This window comes from Penicillium hordei (genome assembly GCF_028827395.1).
Source record: "Penicillium hordei strain IBT 12815 chromosome Unknown utg000001l_segment0_segment0, whole genome shotgun sequence".
In the NCBI taxonomy this organism is placed as follows: Eukaryota; Fungi; Ascomycota; class Eurotiomycetes; order Eurotiales; family Aspergillaceae; genus Penicillium; species Penicillium hordei.
In genome coordinates this window covers 2,227,796-2,244,800 of record NW_026623142.1, presented here as the reverse complement: position 1 = coordinate 2,244,800, position 17,005 = coordinate 2,227,796, and the positions used below count along the sequence as shown (strand labels likewise).

The 17,005-nt window shown below is 49.0% G+C and overlaps 8 protein-coding genes across 8 annotated transcripts; 7 read left to right on the top strand and 1 right to left on the bottom strand.

Annotated features, from left to right (window-relative positions):
- Positions 1-234: 234 nt before the first annotated feature.
- Positions 235-1,817, top strand: N7537_000846 (putative FAD-dependent oxygenase; the record flags this gene model as incomplete). The annotated part of the gene is made up of 2 exons (XM_056891904.1): positions 235-507; positions 579-1,817. The coding sequence occupies 2 exons, from the start codon at positions 235-237 to the stop codon at positions 1,815-1,817; spliced, it is 1,512 nt and encodes a 503-aa protein (XP_056756899.1).
- Positions 1,818-2,425: 608 nt separating this feature from the next.
- On the top strand, positions 2,426-3,561 carry N7537_000845 (maleylacetate reductase; the record flags this gene model as incomplete). Its single annotated transcript, XM_056891903.1, has 2 exons — positions 2,426-2,951; positions 3,014-3,561. The coding sequence occupies 2 exons, from the start codon at positions 2,426-2,428 to the stop codon at positions 3,559-3,561; spliced, it is 1,074 nt and encodes a 357-aa protein (XP_056756898.1).
- Positions 3,562-3,815: 254 nt separating this feature from the next.
- N7537_000844 (2-(3-amino-3-carboxypropyl)histidine synthase subunit 1/2) lies at positions 3,816-5,507 on the top strand (the record flags this gene model as incomplete). The annotated part of the gene is made up of 1 exon (XM_056891902.1): positions 3,816-5,507. The coding sequence occupies one exon, from the start codon at positions 3,816-3,818 to the stop codon at positions 5,505-5,507; it is 1,692 nt and encodes a 563-aa protein (XP_056756897.1).
- Positions 5,508-6,065: 558 nt separating this feature from the next.
- N7537_000843 (uncharacterized protein) lies at positions 6,066-8,698 on the top strand (the record flags this gene model as incomplete). Its single annotated transcript, XM_056891901.1, has 2 exons — positions 6,066-8,304; positions 8,394-8,698. The coding sequence occupies 2 exons, from the start codon at positions 6,066-6,068 to the stop codon at positions 8,696-8,698; spliced, it is 2,544 nt and encodes an 847-aa protein (XP_056756896.1).
- Positions 8,699-10,954: 2,256 nt separating this feature from the next.
- On the top strand, positions 10,955-11,188 carry N7537_000842 (uncharacterized protein; the record flags this gene model as incomplete). The annotated part of the gene is made up of 2 exons (XM_056891900.1): positions 10,955-11,087; positions 11,139-11,188. 2 exons carry the CDS (start codon positions 10,955-10,957, stop codon positions 11,186-11,188), a joined length of 183 nt encoding a protein of 60 aa, XP_056756895.1.
- Positions 11,189-12,427: 1,239 nt separating this feature from the next.
- N7537_000841 (NudC domain-containing protein) lies at positions 12,428-13,245 on the top strand (the record flags this gene model as incomplete). The annotated part of the gene is made up of 3 exons (XM_056891899.1): positions 12,428-12,673; positions 12,780-13,101; positions 13,214-13,245. 3 exons carry the CDS (start codon positions 12,428-12,430, stop codon positions 13,243-13,245), a joined length of 600 nt encoding a protein of 199 aa, XP_056756894.1.
- A 612-nt stretch (positions 13,246-13,857) lies between these two features.
- Positions 13,858-15,391, top strand: N7537_000840 (Zn(II)2Cys6 transcription factor domain-containing protein; the record flags this gene model as incomplete). The annotated part of the gene is made up of 3 exons (XM_056891898.1): positions 13,858-14,064; positions 14,119-14,454; positions 14,567-15,391. The coding sequence occupies 3 exons, from the start codon at positions 13,858-13,860 to the stop codon at positions 15,389-15,391; spliced, it is 1,368 nt and encodes a 455-aa protein (XP_056756893.1).
- A 584-nt stretch (positions 15,392-15,975) lies between these two features.
- On the bottom strand, positions 15,976-16,620 carry N7537_000839 (uncharacterized protein; the record flags this gene model as incomplete). Its single annotated transcript, XM_056891897.1, has 1 exon — positions 15,976-16,620. The coding sequence occupies one exon, from the start codon at positions 16,618-16,620 to the stop codon at positions 15,976-15,978; it is 645 nt and encodes a 214-aa protein (XP_056756892.1).
- Positions 16,621-17,005: the final 385 nt, after the last annotated feature.

Here is a 17,005-nt window from a genome sequence, read left to right as displayed (position 1 = left end):
ATCTACTAAATTAAAAACTATCTAACCAAACTAACGCTAGGGTAGTTTTACAACTGCCGTAAATAATATGTAATAAATAGAGAGAACCGCACAATTAATAGGGATTCCTACCGAGGTGCAGCATAACATACCCACTTTTTTCCTGACGCTTGTCCTCGGACGGTCGAACGCAAGGGGCATTGGTTTTTGCTTTTTTTTTGTCTTCACAAATTCAGGACATCCTCATTTTGAGTAATGTATCGCCTCAAGTTAGAGGTATTCACGGCCGTTGCGGCTTGGGCTTTTTCCGCGGCCTCTTTGACTTTCCCTAGCGGTATCGAGGGCGGCCTTTGCCCGCGAGGCGATGCGGACTTGGAGGCACTTGGAAAGAAGCTTTCGAGCACTGCCAAGGTGTATTCTCCGGGTTCAACTGGGTTCACGGATGTCACAACGCGGTGGTCTGCTTTAGCTGAACCTAAGGTCAACATTGTCGTTGTGCCCGGCAATGAGAACGATGTTGTTGAGACGGTAGGTTATTATTTTGTTTTCTATACATGTCAATGAGGCAAAGACAGATAATAATTGTGACGACGGTTTAGGTGAAATTCGCCAACAAGAAGGACCTGCCCTTCCTCACGTACAATGGTGTCCACGGAGCCCTCATTTCGCTGGGTAAGATGGACCATGGAGTCGGAATCTCGTTGAGCCAGCTGAGCAGCGTCAAAATCGCCGAAGATGGAAAGACAGCCACTATGGGTGGAGGAACCATGTCTAAGGTGGTCACCGACTCGCTTTGGGCCGCAGGAAAGCAGACAGTTACTGGAACCTGTGAATGCGTCAGTCTTCTCGGACCGGCCCTTGGCGGTGGACATGGATGGCTCCAGGGCCACCACGGACTCGTCTCTGACCAGTTCGTTTCTATGAATGTCGTTCTCGCCGACGGTACCTTGAAGACGATTGACCAGAGCTCCGACCTCTGGTGGGCGATGAAGGGTGCTGGACACAACTTTGGCATTGTGACTTCTCTCACCAGCAAGATCTATGATATCCAGCACCGTGACTGGGCTATCGAGACGATATCTTTTAGTGGCGATAAGGTTGAGGCTGTCTACGAGGCTGCCAACGAATATCTTCTGAAGAATGGCACCCAGCCCGTTGATCTCATCAACTGGTCGTACTGGATGAACAACCCCGATGTTGACGCTACCAACCCCGTCATCGTATTCTACATCATCCAGGAGGGAGTGAAGGCCGTTGACTCGATTTACACCAAGCCTTTCCATGACCTCGGACCGCTTTCCGTTGTGCCCCAGGCAGGCACCTACAAGGACCTCGCTGCATGGACCGGCATTGCCCTTGACTCCCCGCCATGCCAAAATGCCGGGTACGCTAACCCCCGCTTCCCCATCTATCTCCAATCATACGACATTGCGGCCCAGAAGAAGGCATGGGACATCTACGCACCTGCTATCAGTGGATCCTCTGCCTACAACAACTCAATCCTCATGTTCGAGGGTTACTCCTTCGGAGGCGTGCACGCGATTCCTAGCAGCTCGAGTTCTTTCGCTTTCCGCAGCGAGAATCTCCTTGCCGCTCCCCTCATCAACTACCCGCCCGGCGATGCAACAGTTGCCGCCAAGGCGGTTGATCTGGGTAAACAGCTCCGCAACATCCTCTTTGAAGCCAGTGGCCTCGAGGACATCCGCGCATATGTCAACTATGCCTACGGAGACGAGACAACGAAGCAGCTGTATGGCGATAGTGAACAGCGCCTGCTGGCCTTGAAGAAGAAGTATGACCCGACTGGCAAGTTTAGCTTCTACGCACCTATCGCTTAGATCGATTGAGCAATGGCTTGGGGGTTTGTATGTATGACAATTTGTTGTAAGCACATGTGTGTACCACAAAGCACATTGAGTTAGGATCGTTTGAATAATCTATAAATAATATGATCCAATTTACTGCTATGGGGGCTGGCTCTACGGCTAGTAACTGACTTCGCGTGTCATGGCTCCTTACGGGCTGCATGTGCCGGATGCATTATTATGCATCCAAGGCCCACACAAACTTTCTGTAAATTGATGCAATTTATTACAGTCTGAGCCTGGACTGAAATTCAAGCCTCTGAGTGCCCAGCTATTTAGAAAGGTCCCACTCGGCAGTTTGGAGAAATCCTTATCCGTCTACGAGTCCACACGTGTAGATCCTTCACGATAATCGAAGCATCCAACACACAAGAGGAACCGAGTGTGCCCAAATAATACGCCAAATGGGCCATTAAGTACAAAAATCGCCAATTTACAATGGCTCGGAGAATCACTAGATTACAATTGCCGATAAAACCCCACGACCCCACGGATGGGCATGACGTTCATTGACTGTGGTGGGGTGTGGGGTACGGACTATAAAGATGACAAGTCTCGCTCTCGGCTGGGTCATACACAAAATGGATACCTTCGAGTACAATCCCAATCCCGGCCGTGTCGTCTTCGGCAGTGGCACGCTGCAAAAGCTCCCGGATGAGGTCTCCCGCCTGCAGGTGAAGGCCCCGCTGGTGCTCTCGACACCCCAGCAGGTCAGCCAAGCCGAGGGTGTCAAGGAGGTGCTCAAGGGTCAAATCGCCGGTATTTTCAGCGAGGCGACTATGCATACTCCCACAAATGTCACAGACAAGGCTCTTGAGTATGCCACGGCCCAGGGAGCCGACTCTGTTATTTCCATTGGAGGCGGAAGCACTATCGGTCTCGGCAAGGCGATCAGCATTCGCACTGGACTGCCACATATCTGTATTCCGACTACATATGCTGGTAGCGAAATGACCCCGATCCTGGGCGAGACTGCCGATGGAGTGAAGAAGACTCGCTCGGACCCTAAAATCTTGCCCGGTACGGTCATTTACGATGTGGACCTCACAATGACTTTGCCGGCGGCTATGAGTGCTACTAGCGGTGTCAATGCAATTGCGCATGCTGGTAAATATACCTTATTAATCCGCGTCAACTTGTTATGCACAAATCTAATGCGATCTGGATAGTCGAGGCCCTTTACGCGCGCAATACTAACCCGATCATCAACATGATGGCGCTCGAGGGTATACGGGCACTTGCATCCTCTCTTCCCGAGATTGTCGAGAACCTATCTTTTCAATCCGCGCGATCCAAAGCCTTATATGGTGCCTGGCTCTGTGGGACATGTTTAGGCAGCGTGGGCATGTCCATCCATCACAAGCTATGCCACACACTTGGCGGCAGCTTCAATCTCCCTCACGCCGAAACCCATACCGCTGTCCTCCCTCATGCTATCTCATACAATGCACCCAACATCCCTGAGGCTATGAAGCAGTTGGCCGACGCTCTTCCAGATAGCAATGGTGACGCGATCCACGGTTTGAACGTTCTCTTGACTAAGCTCAAGGTCAAGCGCGGCGTTAAGGATTTCGGCATGAAGGAAGAAGACATCGATAAAGCGGCTGATATTGCGCTATCTAATGCTTACTGGAATCCTCGCCCGATTGAACGCGCGCCGATCCGCGAATTGCTTCGCAGGGTTTGGGCGGGAGAGCCAGCACGAGCGGACTTGTAGATATCCTTTGCCTTTTTATGTCGACATGATGAAATGCATAACTAAATAGCCCTGTGTCTGGTGAATCATTTGAGTCTATTTCCTCCAAAATGTGATTATTAGGAAGTTGGTTTGCTCTGCCAATGGGCTCTGTTGTATTTTCCCGTCATCCACGGCGGGGTGAAGTGGGGGGATCTTTTTTTTTTCTTCTCCAAAAACCTTTGGCAATTTCTTGTTCTTGGCTCAGCACCACACTCGCCCTTCTATCTTACAAAATGGGGTCTGAAATGAAGTCAGCCCCTGTGCTGTCGACTGCTGATGATCGTATTCTCGAAGAAACTACTCCAGTGGCCTCGCGAGACCCAGCGGCTCTAGTGTCAGACGATGAACTTTCTATTACCTACGATATCGAGCGCACATTGAAGGACATTCGGCAAGCACGGTATAAGCGCATTGCTCTCCAGTTCCCAGATGATATGCTTCCTGATGCCCCGCGAGTATTTCAATTGCTCAGCCGGGGTCTGGAACGCGAGGAAGTCGGCACCAATGGCACACAGCCCTCGAACCAGACCGATGCTGGCCTCGCTCACTCGATAAATGAGCTTCAGGTGGAGGATAAAACGGAAAAATACCCGCCCCGCTTGACAATTTTGGCCGATACATCTTACGGTACCTGTTGCGTCGACGAAGTGGCTGCGGAACATGTGGATGCAGATGTGGTTGTGCATTACGGGAGGTCCTGTCTGTCACCGACAGCTCGGCTACCCGTGATTCATGTGTTCACGCATAAGGATCTGCCTCTTGAGCCTGTGGTACGGGCGTTCAAGGCGACTTATCTTGACCCAACGACCAAGGTTATCATCGCAGCCGATGTTACCTACGCAGACCACGTTCCTACGGTATATACTCGCCTGGTGGAAGAGGGATATAGCAACATATATGCAACGGAGGTTGTTCATGAGCCTTCCTCATCGATTCCAAATCGCACAGTCCCCGAGTCGGTTCAAGAGGCGCCTGAAACGCTAGCCGATTGGCAATTGTTTCACATCTCTGATCCGCCAACCGCTCTCATGATGACACTTGCGTCTCGCGTTGCCGCGATTCATATTTATCCCACCAATGACCTGTCAAATGAGAATGTCAAGCCATTGCCTGCTTCCACTGCGGCAGTTTTGCGACGCCGTTATGGTACTCTTGCCTCTTTGACGACCGTGCCTATTTGGGGTATTCTTATCAACACTTTGAGTGTCAAGAACTACCTGCATATTGTGGAACATGTCAAGGAGCGGATTGCCGAAGCAGGCAAGAAGAGCTACATGTTTGTGGTTGGTAAATTGAATGCTGCCAAGGTAGCTAATTTCAGTGAAATCGGTGGTTGGGTAGTCATTGGCTGCTGGGAAAGCTCTTTGGTGGATAGCAAGGATTTCTGGAAGCCAGTCATCACTCCATTTGAATTAGAGCTGGCCCTGAAAGACGACTCAGACCGGGTGTGGACAGGAGCTTGGCATAGTGATTTCCAGGCAGTCCTTGACGCACCTCAGGAGATCAATGGAAATGGAGACGACCAGGGAACATCCAATAGCGCAACCGTATCCGATGAGGATGACATGTCAGAACCCGAGTCGGCACCGCCCGAGTTTGACTTTCGCACCGGTCGATACGTCTCACATTCCCGTCCCATGCGGGATCCCGCGCCGCGCGCCTCCCAGGTCGATGGATCATCTACCAGCGGGCCATCTGCTGCTAGGGCACTGGCGCGACGGGCTAAGGGTGACTTGGCTATGATCGGAAATTCCGTCTCACCAGGAGCAGAATACTTGCGATCGCAACGGACATGGAAGGGCCTGGGTAGTGACTTTGATATTCGATATGATGAGGAAGATTCGGAGGATAGTACGCTGGTCAAGGAAGGGCGCAAGGGTATTGCGAGGGGCTACACTGTAGGTGATGCAACCGACAAACATTAGTCCACATGGCTTAGCATAGGAACTATTGCAATAAACGCAGCGATAAATGCATTTTATTTTCCTTTGCATAATGGAATCCAAGAACTACGCAGATCAAAAAAATCCGGGGGTTTGATGGCCATCACATGATGCTGCTCTCTCCTCACGGGCGCATCCGGATATCACCTTGTCTTTGCTCAGCTTTTGCGTTTCTTCTCCCACTGTTTTTAACTCCCTTTCATTACTTCAGAGTCATAGGGGCATCTGTAATACTTCTCTCTTTCTTTGCTCTTCTCTCTCTTTGGGAATTTGTCTTTTCCCCTCATTTTTATACCCCTCCCTTTCTCCCTCCCCCTTCTGATACCCCAATTCGTCAGCCCTTGCGACCCCATCTTTTCAATTATCGAGTGCTTACCTTTAATGGCCTTGCATGGTGGCTTACCTCAGGGTGTGCTTGCCCCCTCGATTGCATCGTCAAGTTGTCTTATCATGTACCGCGTCTCTACCCGCCGAGCTCGCGACCTCGCGCTACTTCGATCTTCGACCTAAGGACTGGCATCTTTTGCTCACAAAAGACCGATGACGAATCACAGTCTTGACATTATGGCTTGGGGGGACGTCGCTGGTGAGGACCCAGCATCGCACCTGACGGTGCTGGAAAATGCCTTGCAACACTCTATTATTTCGGAAGAACGAACCCTGTCCACCTTTGAGCGAGTGATAACAACAAATGCACCCATATTCGAGTCTCTTTTACTTCAGATCCCGACCGATACAATCATAAAGCTGTATCACACTTCAAGTTACCTCCGTACGTTCCTTCGATCATACCCGACCGCATGGAAGTCACTCTCGTTTCGCCTACAATTTCCTTCAAGCACTCTACCCAATCCTCAAATCAGTGACCCAAGCGGCCCTGACATAGCCCCAGCGCGTCAATCCCGACCGTACGCCCTAGACATGTTCCTGATGAATGTCGTGATACCGTTCAGTAGGTGTTTGAAAAGCCTAGAACTGGATAACACGGCCATTTCGGGAGAGAACCTGACCTCGACCGTGTTGCATTCACGCCGGGACACGCTGGTCCATCTCTCGGTTCGGGGCTGCAAGAACGTCTCGTTAAAATATCATATTGTTCCTTTCTTGACCATGTTCGCGCTGCAATGTGATATTGACATGGGGGATAATACCGGTAGCGCTCCCGGGATACAACGGCTCGCCCTCAAGAGTATCTACGCCTACCGATGTCGTCATCATCGAAGACGCCCTTATTTATCATCTTCACTGATGCGGAAGGACGCTGACGCGGAGTCGACCCATGAACTTGTCAACATCTGTCACAAGCTAGGCATCTGGACTGATACTGCTTGGTGTACCACACCTGCCGGTAGATGCGCTCGCAGAGCGGGTTACGTCAAATCGAGGTTCCCCCATGGGGCAGGGTCGCCGGAAGTCTGGGTAGTTTTTGATCGACTCTGGAGATCTAAAAATTGGATCGGCCCAACCGACCCTGAGACCCCTCAGCCGCACGCATACGATGGAAAGCTGTGGGAGAATCGTGACACTGGATTATATGGTGAGGCATTAGGAACTGGCGAAGGTATCGACTGGGGTGAGGGGAAAATGACACCTGCCCATCTGCGCCGGAGCCATACCCAATTTGTCGACAAGATCCGCTGTGACAACTGCCTCGAGGATATCTCAGAACGATGTGAACATTGCAGCGTCCTCATGCACTGTGTCGGATGCCGTAAAACACTATGTGCGAGCTGTGCCCACGAACGGCCGTATCTTCACAGAAGTACACCATCTTCGTCTGAAAAAACCCAGAATGCACCGGATTCCTTCTGGTGGGCACCTGGGGCCACACACTCTCCAGGCTCAATGCAGGATCCCGTGGATATCCTGGCAGATCCCACTCAAGCCCAGGGTACAGGGATGGATCCACCGCCTATCCTCAATTTCCATTGGTGCTGCACCAAGCCTGACCTCTCCGGGGGAGGCGGGATTAGCATCGGACCTCGCAATGGTGAAGTGGACCAGGTACGAGCCGTGCCTTTGCCTCGTAACCAAGGTTGGGAGGACCTAGAGTACACCGTTAGTGAATGGAGCAAGACATTCCCCAAATATGCGTATGGAGATCCGAGCAAGCCGGACTACTCGCTTGAAACGGGTCATCTGGCGATGATGAAGTGGTTGTTAGGTCCTCCCAACCGGGAAGTTTCACCGTGTCCGCGTAACTTGTGCCAAGGATGTTACGATTCACCACAGTGGAAGGTGCACTGCAAGAGCTGCTCCAAGCCTCTCTGCATTGAGCATGACCTCCGTGGGCTTCGTTTAAGGATCTGCGGCTATCGAGACCTCGAGACAGAAAAGCAAACCATTCAAAATCGATTCGCTGCAAATCTTTCGGCATCCCTCATCTCTAGTCAACTTCCCGAATACGATTTACCATTCAGAACCCAACAGCTTCTTGACTCAACAAACAAAAGCTTCATTGACGATTCACGACAAGATAGCATGGACGAGGAAAATACACCCGAATCACATGCTGGTGATCAGTCGGCTCCTGTTTCCTTCTTCAACCAACCATCTCGCTCATATTCAGCCCCTGCGTCTGATCATTCTTCCCCCCCTCATCCTCATCCTCCACCTTCTTTGATTCGCCGACATTTGAAACTCCAAGATGGCAGGGTTGCCAATCCTTCTTCTGCCCCCCGGCTGACCCTATCACCGGAATCAGGGATGTCAGAGGCGGTATCAGAGACCCACGTCCCAGGTGTCCCAGCTATCTGCGAGAATGTAAAGGCTGCAAGGTGTATGTATGCGCGGACTGCATATATACCCACCCACCATGCAAATGCTCGTATTGCGAGGAGAACTACTTGTGCCCCAATTGCATGACAGACCGCCCTCGTGACAGCCTGTGCCGCCGTCGCCAGGAGGAAAAGGCACAGCGTGATCGCAAATGGAAAAAGGAAATGCAGGCGCTCGAGACAATTCTGGAGCTCAAAGTGGCTAATGAGCTGGCCGAGTTTGCAGGCGAGTTCTTTGACCTTGTCGAGCGACGCAGTAGTCTGCCTTCGGGGACTACGGTCCCCTTTGATGACGGGGTCGCCGATCTTTTCGAAAGTGACATTGCAGCGGCAGAAACATCCGCTTTGCACTTCGAGCCTGATGACCTCGAGTGGTTCCTCCAGGAATCTCATTAGCCCGGCGCTCTCAACGTCTCCATTTCGGACTCCTGGACTTTCGTGACTATCAAGATGTTTTTTCTTTTTTTTCTTTTTTTCAGATTTCTTTCTTTCTTTCTTTCTTTCTTTCTTTTTTTTTTCAGTTTCTTCAGCGATCTCATATCCTGGCGTCATAGGGGAATCTATCTACTGTGGAATATTTTCGAAGCCATCTAGCCCAGGGGGATCAATATCATGGTGTACTTATTTGGTGTTGTACCAAGCAAAATGGATCGGCGCATTGTGTACACCTTTTTTGGCTTCCACCCGACCCCTCTTCAAACCGGACTGAGGCTGCAGGTGGAGGGCATGGGTTACACCATTTACCCGGCAGCTCATCGGGAAGGGCTTACTGCATTGACGACATAACTGGCCAATGGATGCAGGCACCAGTGCCAGAATTTACGATTTGTTTGTTCTTTTTTTCGTTTCTTTGCCGGGGTGGATGGGCTGATGGGTGGACTGTAGGAATGTGCACTAGTTAAATGGGCATATCCTAGAAACCAGGTATTATCTTACCACTTGCTCTTATATTTGACTTTCCATCCTGGTAGTTTTACACCAATGATCGTATCTCCCTTGGACTAGTCCAACATTGGACCCTTGTCTAGTCCAAGGTTGTATAAACAATAACGCCACACCCAGCCCGGACAAGCCATACTAGCCAGTAATAGTGCACCACAGGCATTGGAAGAATACATACTCCATGCAGATAACGGACTAGTACAATTTAAGCACATTAAAGTATCGTCATCCGTCAGCTGGTGGGGGAAGAACAAGCATAGCCCCCGATCAAATGAGAGAACCCCACGATCAGATTACCCGAATCTAGCGCCCGAAGAACATCCCACTACGGTTTCGTCATCTGATGTGACCTTAAACCAAAGCACCAAAAGTACCAAAACGCCTCCGAACGTGTCGGCCCGTAGATGGATAGAGGGTTGCGGTCAAGAACAACGGCCAAGACACAGCGCTAATGAGTGCATACCACGTGGATTGTCGAGATGCAACGTCTACGGCTCTGCACGTCCCGGGGCTCTTATCGGCGGTGAATATGTTATTTGGGCCAATGGGACCTTGAACCACTTTCGGTAGTGTTGGGCTCTACTAGGTACATACTCCGGTAGTATAAGAGGGCTTCAAGCGGTCCGTGTGGCTCAGCCAGCCTTCTGGGGCTGGAGATGATGGAGATGTTAGGCGCCTAGAAATATATTTTCTATTTTCATGTTCTGGGACGTGATTCTGTTGCCTGTTTCTACTTAGAAAACACGTCGACTGGAAAAACTCCTGATAGTGGAGTATATCCAGGAGTTTCGGCAATCCGGTATAGATCGCAGTGCAAAGTATCAACTCGGGTGGATCGGACGATCACTGGGAACAATCCAGCTCTACCCGCTTCCCCGGTGCCCCTTTTTCTTTTTTCTTTTTTCTTTATTTATTTATTCTTTTTTCATTTTGAAATATCCAGATTCTTATTCTTCCATGTGAGACGTATCGAACCATTTTCACCCCTTAAAAGCATCCTAAGATATCCGATCGGCTGGCGCGGATGTAGTTCCACAGTCCCCGATTGGATGCGGGACAACCTCGGTGCACTGGAAGCCATCCTATTAGTCCTGACAAGCCATAACAAGGCATAACAAGGCATATTTGGAATGATGGTATGGAGTACAGAAATGTAGGGAAATAAAGTACCATACGCTAGGTCCCGTTATATCCTGACATCATATCAGTGTCAATTTGATACTATTCTCAAGGGGTAAAAAAAATGCCCCCCCAAAAAGCTGCGCTAACACCTCAATCCGTCACAATTGATCCTCACCAATAAGATACATTAGATATTTGCTATTCCCAGGCTAAGCGGTCCGATGTCCCGTTTTTCGATTTTGGCTCCAGAAGAGAAGATGTCGGTGAACGCGTTCCCTCGACCTTTTAGACGCGTGACCGGTCTATTTCCGAAGCAAACATTAATTTTTATTTTTTTTTGACAGGGATTTTGTTGGGATTTTATATTTATATAATTTTATTTTAAAGAGAAATCAGGGACAGGGTTTATATTTTCTAAAAATTCAATTAAAAAAAGATTAAAAAAATAATTTCTTAGTTACGTCCTTTATATAAAGCCTTTGCTGTCGCACGTCTATTTGACTTTAATCAACTCCCCAACTTCAACCCTTTTTTTAGCCCCTGAGAACTATATCCATTCATTCTCGGACTTTATACCCTTCACACATCATGGACAAAATCAAGACCCCCAAGGAAGAACCTCAAGAGAAGACGGATTCCCAGCCTATGACTGTTGAAGATTACCAAAAGAAATGGGATCAGATGCTCCAAGACACAGCAAAACAGATCGACAAGATTCGAGGTGAGTTGTTTTTCTGACATATGCAGAAGAGAGAACTGACAGCTATCATAGAAAATGAGCTAGCAAGAAGGTCAAATAATAATCAAACCGAGCAGCGTTGATCTACACCACATTTTATTGTTGAACCCGTCTGCAAGCTGTGGATTTTATTGGAATCCGAGCTTCTGGTGTTTTGCGGTTTTTTTTTTTTTTTTGCTTTTTGCTTTTTGCTTTTTTTTTCTCTCTACGATATGATGAGAGGAGCATTGGGGATAGGATCAGAGGGTGTTTTTTTTGGGGGGGGGGGGGGAGTACATTATACCTGGTAGCTTCAGCCATTCGCTTTTTGTTTACAAGACAACATGCATGAGAATACAATTTTCCTTATATCCGTCTAGTTAGAGACGCTCTATGGGATGTAAGAAGGGGGAAAAAAAAAGAGGAGAGCCTCAAGTGGGGGAGCAGTTACCCTCTGGGGTTTATTGGTTTACTATGTTGTATACCTACAGCACTACTGCATTGCCAAACTGCATTGTTAATCACTCCAATCTCTCACCAGATGTCTCATTTTCAGCTGCACGTCATGGCCGCTAACGACCCGGCCATCCAATTATCCTTGTAGGTTGTCCCGAAACGGTAGGAGACATACCATGACACTCGATCTTGGACCACTCGATGTCGTCGCTCACAATGCCACCGTGATCGTAAGCGGTGTGCTTCTAGGAGCACTGCTTGCGTTTATTACATTTCACGGCTGACTACGCCATCAGGCCACTGGGGCCACATGTCTTTTTTCTTTACATTACCGTCGTGGTTTATTGTGACATTACCTTCTGCCGTTCGCTTTTCCGGTGTGTATTTGACTGTGGTGGTAACTGGTATGACTTTCTTAGTGTTCGCAGCGGAATACGCTACTGCGCTTTATCAGCCATGGATGTCTTACACATTCCCAGCTCCAGAGTACAATGTCATTCTCGTGAGTACTATCAAAATCCCCGCTCAAATGACCGAGACACCCACTTGAGATGTTAAATACAGATAACAGAGGGTGGACTTTGTGCCTGCAACTGTCACTGTACCCCTATTTCAGATTATGCAGTTACACTCCCAAAGAGGCATACTCCATGAGTACAAGACCATTGTAGAAATATCGCGGTGTGGAGGCGATTAGGGTTGGCGGCAAAAGCGCCAACGGGGAAAAAGCCAAGATCTCCACATCTTTCCTTTTTGGGATTTTGTGTGGGCTCCCTCACCTGAACAACTAATTATTACTCCGTATACCTACAGTATACCTACAGTAAAACCTACACCGTCTACTCAAATACCCCTTACTCTATCATTTCTATTTCTGATCTGCCGTCATGTCTGCCGATCTCGACCAAAACCCCTCCCCCGCCGACCTAGCCGAACGCGAACGCGAGAACAAAGAGCGCAAAGCCCGCGAGGATGCCGAACAGGCTCAGCTCCCTTACAAGTGGACACAGACTATTCGTGATGTGGACGTGACAGCACCAATTCCTGGTAATCTGAAGGGTCGCGACTTGGACGTGCTGTTGACCAAGAGCAAAATCCGTGTCGCGATCAAGGGTCAAGAACCCCTCATCGAGGTATGTGTCGACTGTGCCTCCCCCTCCCGGAGAATTACACCGTACACTCTAAATCAACACATCAACTTAAAAAGCAGTCTGCTAATCTCCCCATTTTCCTATTCAGGGTGACCTCCCCCACTCTATCCTCGTGGATGAATCCTCTTGGACCCTCGAGACTACCCCCACCCCGCCCGGAAAGGAAATCAACATCCACCTCGATAAGGTGAACAAGGTCGAATGGTGGCCTCATGTCGTGACCACTGCTCCCAAAATCGATGTCACCAAGATTACACCCGAGAACTCCAGTCTAGGCGATCTGGATGGCCAGACTCGCGCCATGGTTGAGAAGATGATGTATGATCAGCGGCAGAAGGAGATGGGTGGTCCCAGTAGTGACGAGCAGCGGAAGATGGATTTGCTGAAGAAGTTCCAGGCTGAGCATCCCGGTTAGTTGTTATTGTCTCTATCCTCTCTTGCTGGTCACTTCTTCAATTCCTGGAGGTGGCATCGGGAGTGCATTCTTTCGTTTGAATATATTGCTAACCTGCGCACTTGCAGAGATGGATTTCTCTAATGCCAAGATGGGTTAAACCCACTATTAGTATTCAGCGATACCTAACCTTTCGTTCACTATGCAAAAGTTATTATCAATGTATGAAGTATGAGCTATGCGCATGAATGATCTTCGATGAATGATGAATTGCATGGCGTTTCTCGAATCCAATTTCCAAGACTTGGTATGGGTCTACGGTTTATTCTTTTCCGACAGTAGATGTCTTTTATTCATTTCCTGGTCAACTTCTCGTTGATTCTCCAGTCATTCTGCCAAGAACGTTGGAAACTTGGGAATACGAGAATTACCATATCGGGAATAGCGCCCGGGCGTTCTAGTCGATCTTCCCTTCGCCTCCCTATTCTCCGTCACTACCTGGCATCACTCTATCTCTATTTGGACGAGCTAAGTGATCAGGCTGATCAGAACAAGCCGCAGTTACACACGCACTTGAGCCTCCACTCATTGCCTTGCGCCCGATCTAAGCTCTCAGCCGCAGAGCTATATCGAAACTAATATCTCGATCCTTCAAACGCCGGATTATTCGTGTAATCTCCAGCCTACGTCTGATTTAATAGACCATCGCCAAATAAACCCTCCCTCTTCGGTCAAATTTATATCCCGAAAAAAAAAAAAAAAAAAAAAAACAATGGATGACGTGAAGTCTAAACCCCAAACCCGGCCACGCTCGTCTAGGCACATGCAGGGACAGAATATGGTCTTTCGAATTCCAAACTACAAATCAAAGACTTCCCTAGACTGCGGGTCCGAACAGTCTGAGAAGTTTTATCATTCCCGCCGGTCTCATCGGAAATCCCGCGCCGGCTGTGTGAACTGTAAGCAACGAAGAGTCAAGGTACTTCGGACGCCCCCCCATTATCAACCACCAGCTGAATAATGATCAATCAAGTGTGATGAAGCAAAACCCCATTGCTTGCGATGTCAAAAATATGGCATCGAGTGCGACTATTCGAGCCAGCCAGCTCAACCTCAAAAGACCAATAGCATCGTCTCCCAGTTCATCAACACCAACCCTGACTTGACCTCAATTGATTCTCTAGCTCCTTCAATGTCTCTAATGATGGTCGCGGACAAGTTGACCGAATTACTGCATCCACCCTCTGCCACCGGTACCAAACCGCCGAGACTAACCCTGGAAGCATTCCATCATTTCCGCCAAGGTCCAGCCTTTGCAACCCAAAGCGTTCAAATTGTAATGGGTAAAATGGTCCAACTTGCCTTCGAAGTAAGCCCATTCATAGTTCATCTATTATCCGCCATAGCCATACCTCAACAAACCTTACAAAATCCCTATAACCTCCTTAATGCATCAAAACTAACTCCCCAAACCACCCCAGACGCCCTTCCTCATGCACGCCATAATAGCAGCAGGAACAACCCACCTCTGCACCCTCCTCCCAGAAAACAAAGACTACCGCCTCGCAGAAGCCTACCACTGGCAACAAACAATAAACCAATACTCAACGGAAGTCTCGAGAAAAATAAACCACTCAAACATGGACAAACTATACTCCGCCTGTCTAATGATCAGCATGCACTCCTTCTACCAAGAATCCTTTAGCCCACGCACCTCCTTTGTCTTCACAAAAGACCCAACATCCCTAACTTGGCTCCGCCTCCAAACCGGTCTTCGCTTCCTCCTCGAACGCACAGCCCCCTGGCTCCCACAGAGCATGTGGTGGACAGTATTCATGGAATCGCGTGATCCATCCCTAGACTACGAAGATAAGCGTCCCGGCCGCGTGGATCTTGATCCGGATTTGGCGGATCTTTGTGGGATTGGAGATGAGACGACTATTGAGGAGAATCCGTATTTATGGCCTTTGCGGATGCTTATGGTGTTGTTGCCGTTTGAGAGGGTGACGGGTAGTTCTAAGTTTTATAATACTTGGATGGGGAGGCTGGAGAATCCGTTTTATGAGTGTTTGCTTAGGAAGGAGACGCCGGCGTTGGTATTGTTGGCTTGGTGGTTGGGGCTTATGTGTTGTGTTGAGGAGTGGTGGGTTGAGATGAGGGTTCGTTCGGAGTGTACGGCTATTTGTATGTTCTTGGAGGATAGTTGTGATCCGTTGGTTTTGAGGTTGTTGGAGTTTCCAGCGTTGTCTTGTGGGTATTTGCTTAGACATGAGCAGGAACGGGCTAGGGTTCTGGAGTTGGATTGATATTGGTTTCGGGTGAAGTTGGTATGAAGCTTGGATTGATTGCGTTAATACCCTTTTTTGTTGGTTGGTTGCCCTGCATGGATATATCTAGGTGTGTTTTATCGAGGGCAATAAAGCTAGATCTGATCATCTGATTAGACAATGTGTCTATAATGCATTCGGTTCATCATAATTGTTACACTATTTATGCCTGCCAGGATGCGAGCGAGAACTAAGGTAATCGAAGATCTCGATACACTGTTCTCCCTCATCCACGACAGACGAGTATGTGCAGGTCAATATTAGTATCCAAAGCTATCCAAGAGTAAATCCCTTTTGCCCAAATCCCAGTCATAAACATACCATCGGTATCCATAAATGATGTCGTCGCGTCATGTGCAATAAAACAGTACGAAAAGGAAAAAAAAAAAGATAAGCAGAAAGGAGAACGATGCAGCAAAGATGTAAAAAGTAAAAGAAATCCACAATGGACGATTCCAGATCTGCCCAGACAAAAGATCAATGTGGGAAAATATTAAACAGGCAGCTGATAAGCAAAAGGTAGCAAGCAAACGTGCTTTCCGTAATAATTAAACGAGGTTGTATCACCGGCTCTCCCAAGAGACTCGTCGATGACGACGAATAGACCGGTCATCCTCCTCAGAGTATGTAGGTCCAGTCCGCGAGCCGTCCATGCGAGCGGCAGGCGGCGGGTTAATGATGACCGCCATAGCGGACGATATGGACATGGACCGAGAGCGACTCAGCATCGCAGAGTGACGAGGAGAGTATGGTGGTGGTGGAGTGTCCCTCGTGGCGGTGGAGGTATTGCCGTAGCTGCTGGGAAAGGAAATGGCCGATGAACTATCAGAGGTGAGATCTTCGTCATAACGACTGGCGTTCTTTTCGTCGTGGGCGTAGGAGTTCTGAGACTCGGAGGAAATAGGTGGGTCACGCATATGGGCTTCTAGAGTCTTCTCGTGGAGGCTCATTGGACGGGCTGTGTACTGCGGGAGAGGGACCACGCTGGAATAGCCCCCATCCTCCGAGTCAGAGGGCGGGGGTCCGTGCCCATGGCCCCCGGGTGGGGGTACTGAACGAATAAATTCGCCTTCTTCGGAGAGTGTAAACTGCCCTGTCTGGATGCCGTTGGGATTGGGTCTTTGGGTCATCATCTCTGGGGATGAATGGGACTGCGAGGGTTTCTCGTCTTGGGTGAAGCACCCGCAGAGTGCCGAGAGGAACGACATGACTCAATGAGGTAGTTGTCTGTTTTCTAATTGACAGTATTGAAGCCAATAGTAATCTGCTTATAGCGAGAGGAAGTTGGTCCGTGAGGTCTGTAATAAGAAACAGCTCCAACTAAAAACTATCGTACGAGCAGTTCGGCCGTTGAGCCTCAAACGCTGATCGTGAGCTGAACCCCACTTGTGTCGATAAACCCGGACCTGAACCGGACAAACAGGGAGAATATGAATCAAATATGAATCTCGATAGACATGCTCATACAGAGAAAGAAAAGAAGAAGATGAGGGGTGAAAGAAAGGCCAGATGAAAGCTGACTCGGACAAGGCACCCGCAGGCATCCAGATTTCCAGAAACTCTAATTGGCCGGGATAAGAGAGTATAGATGCC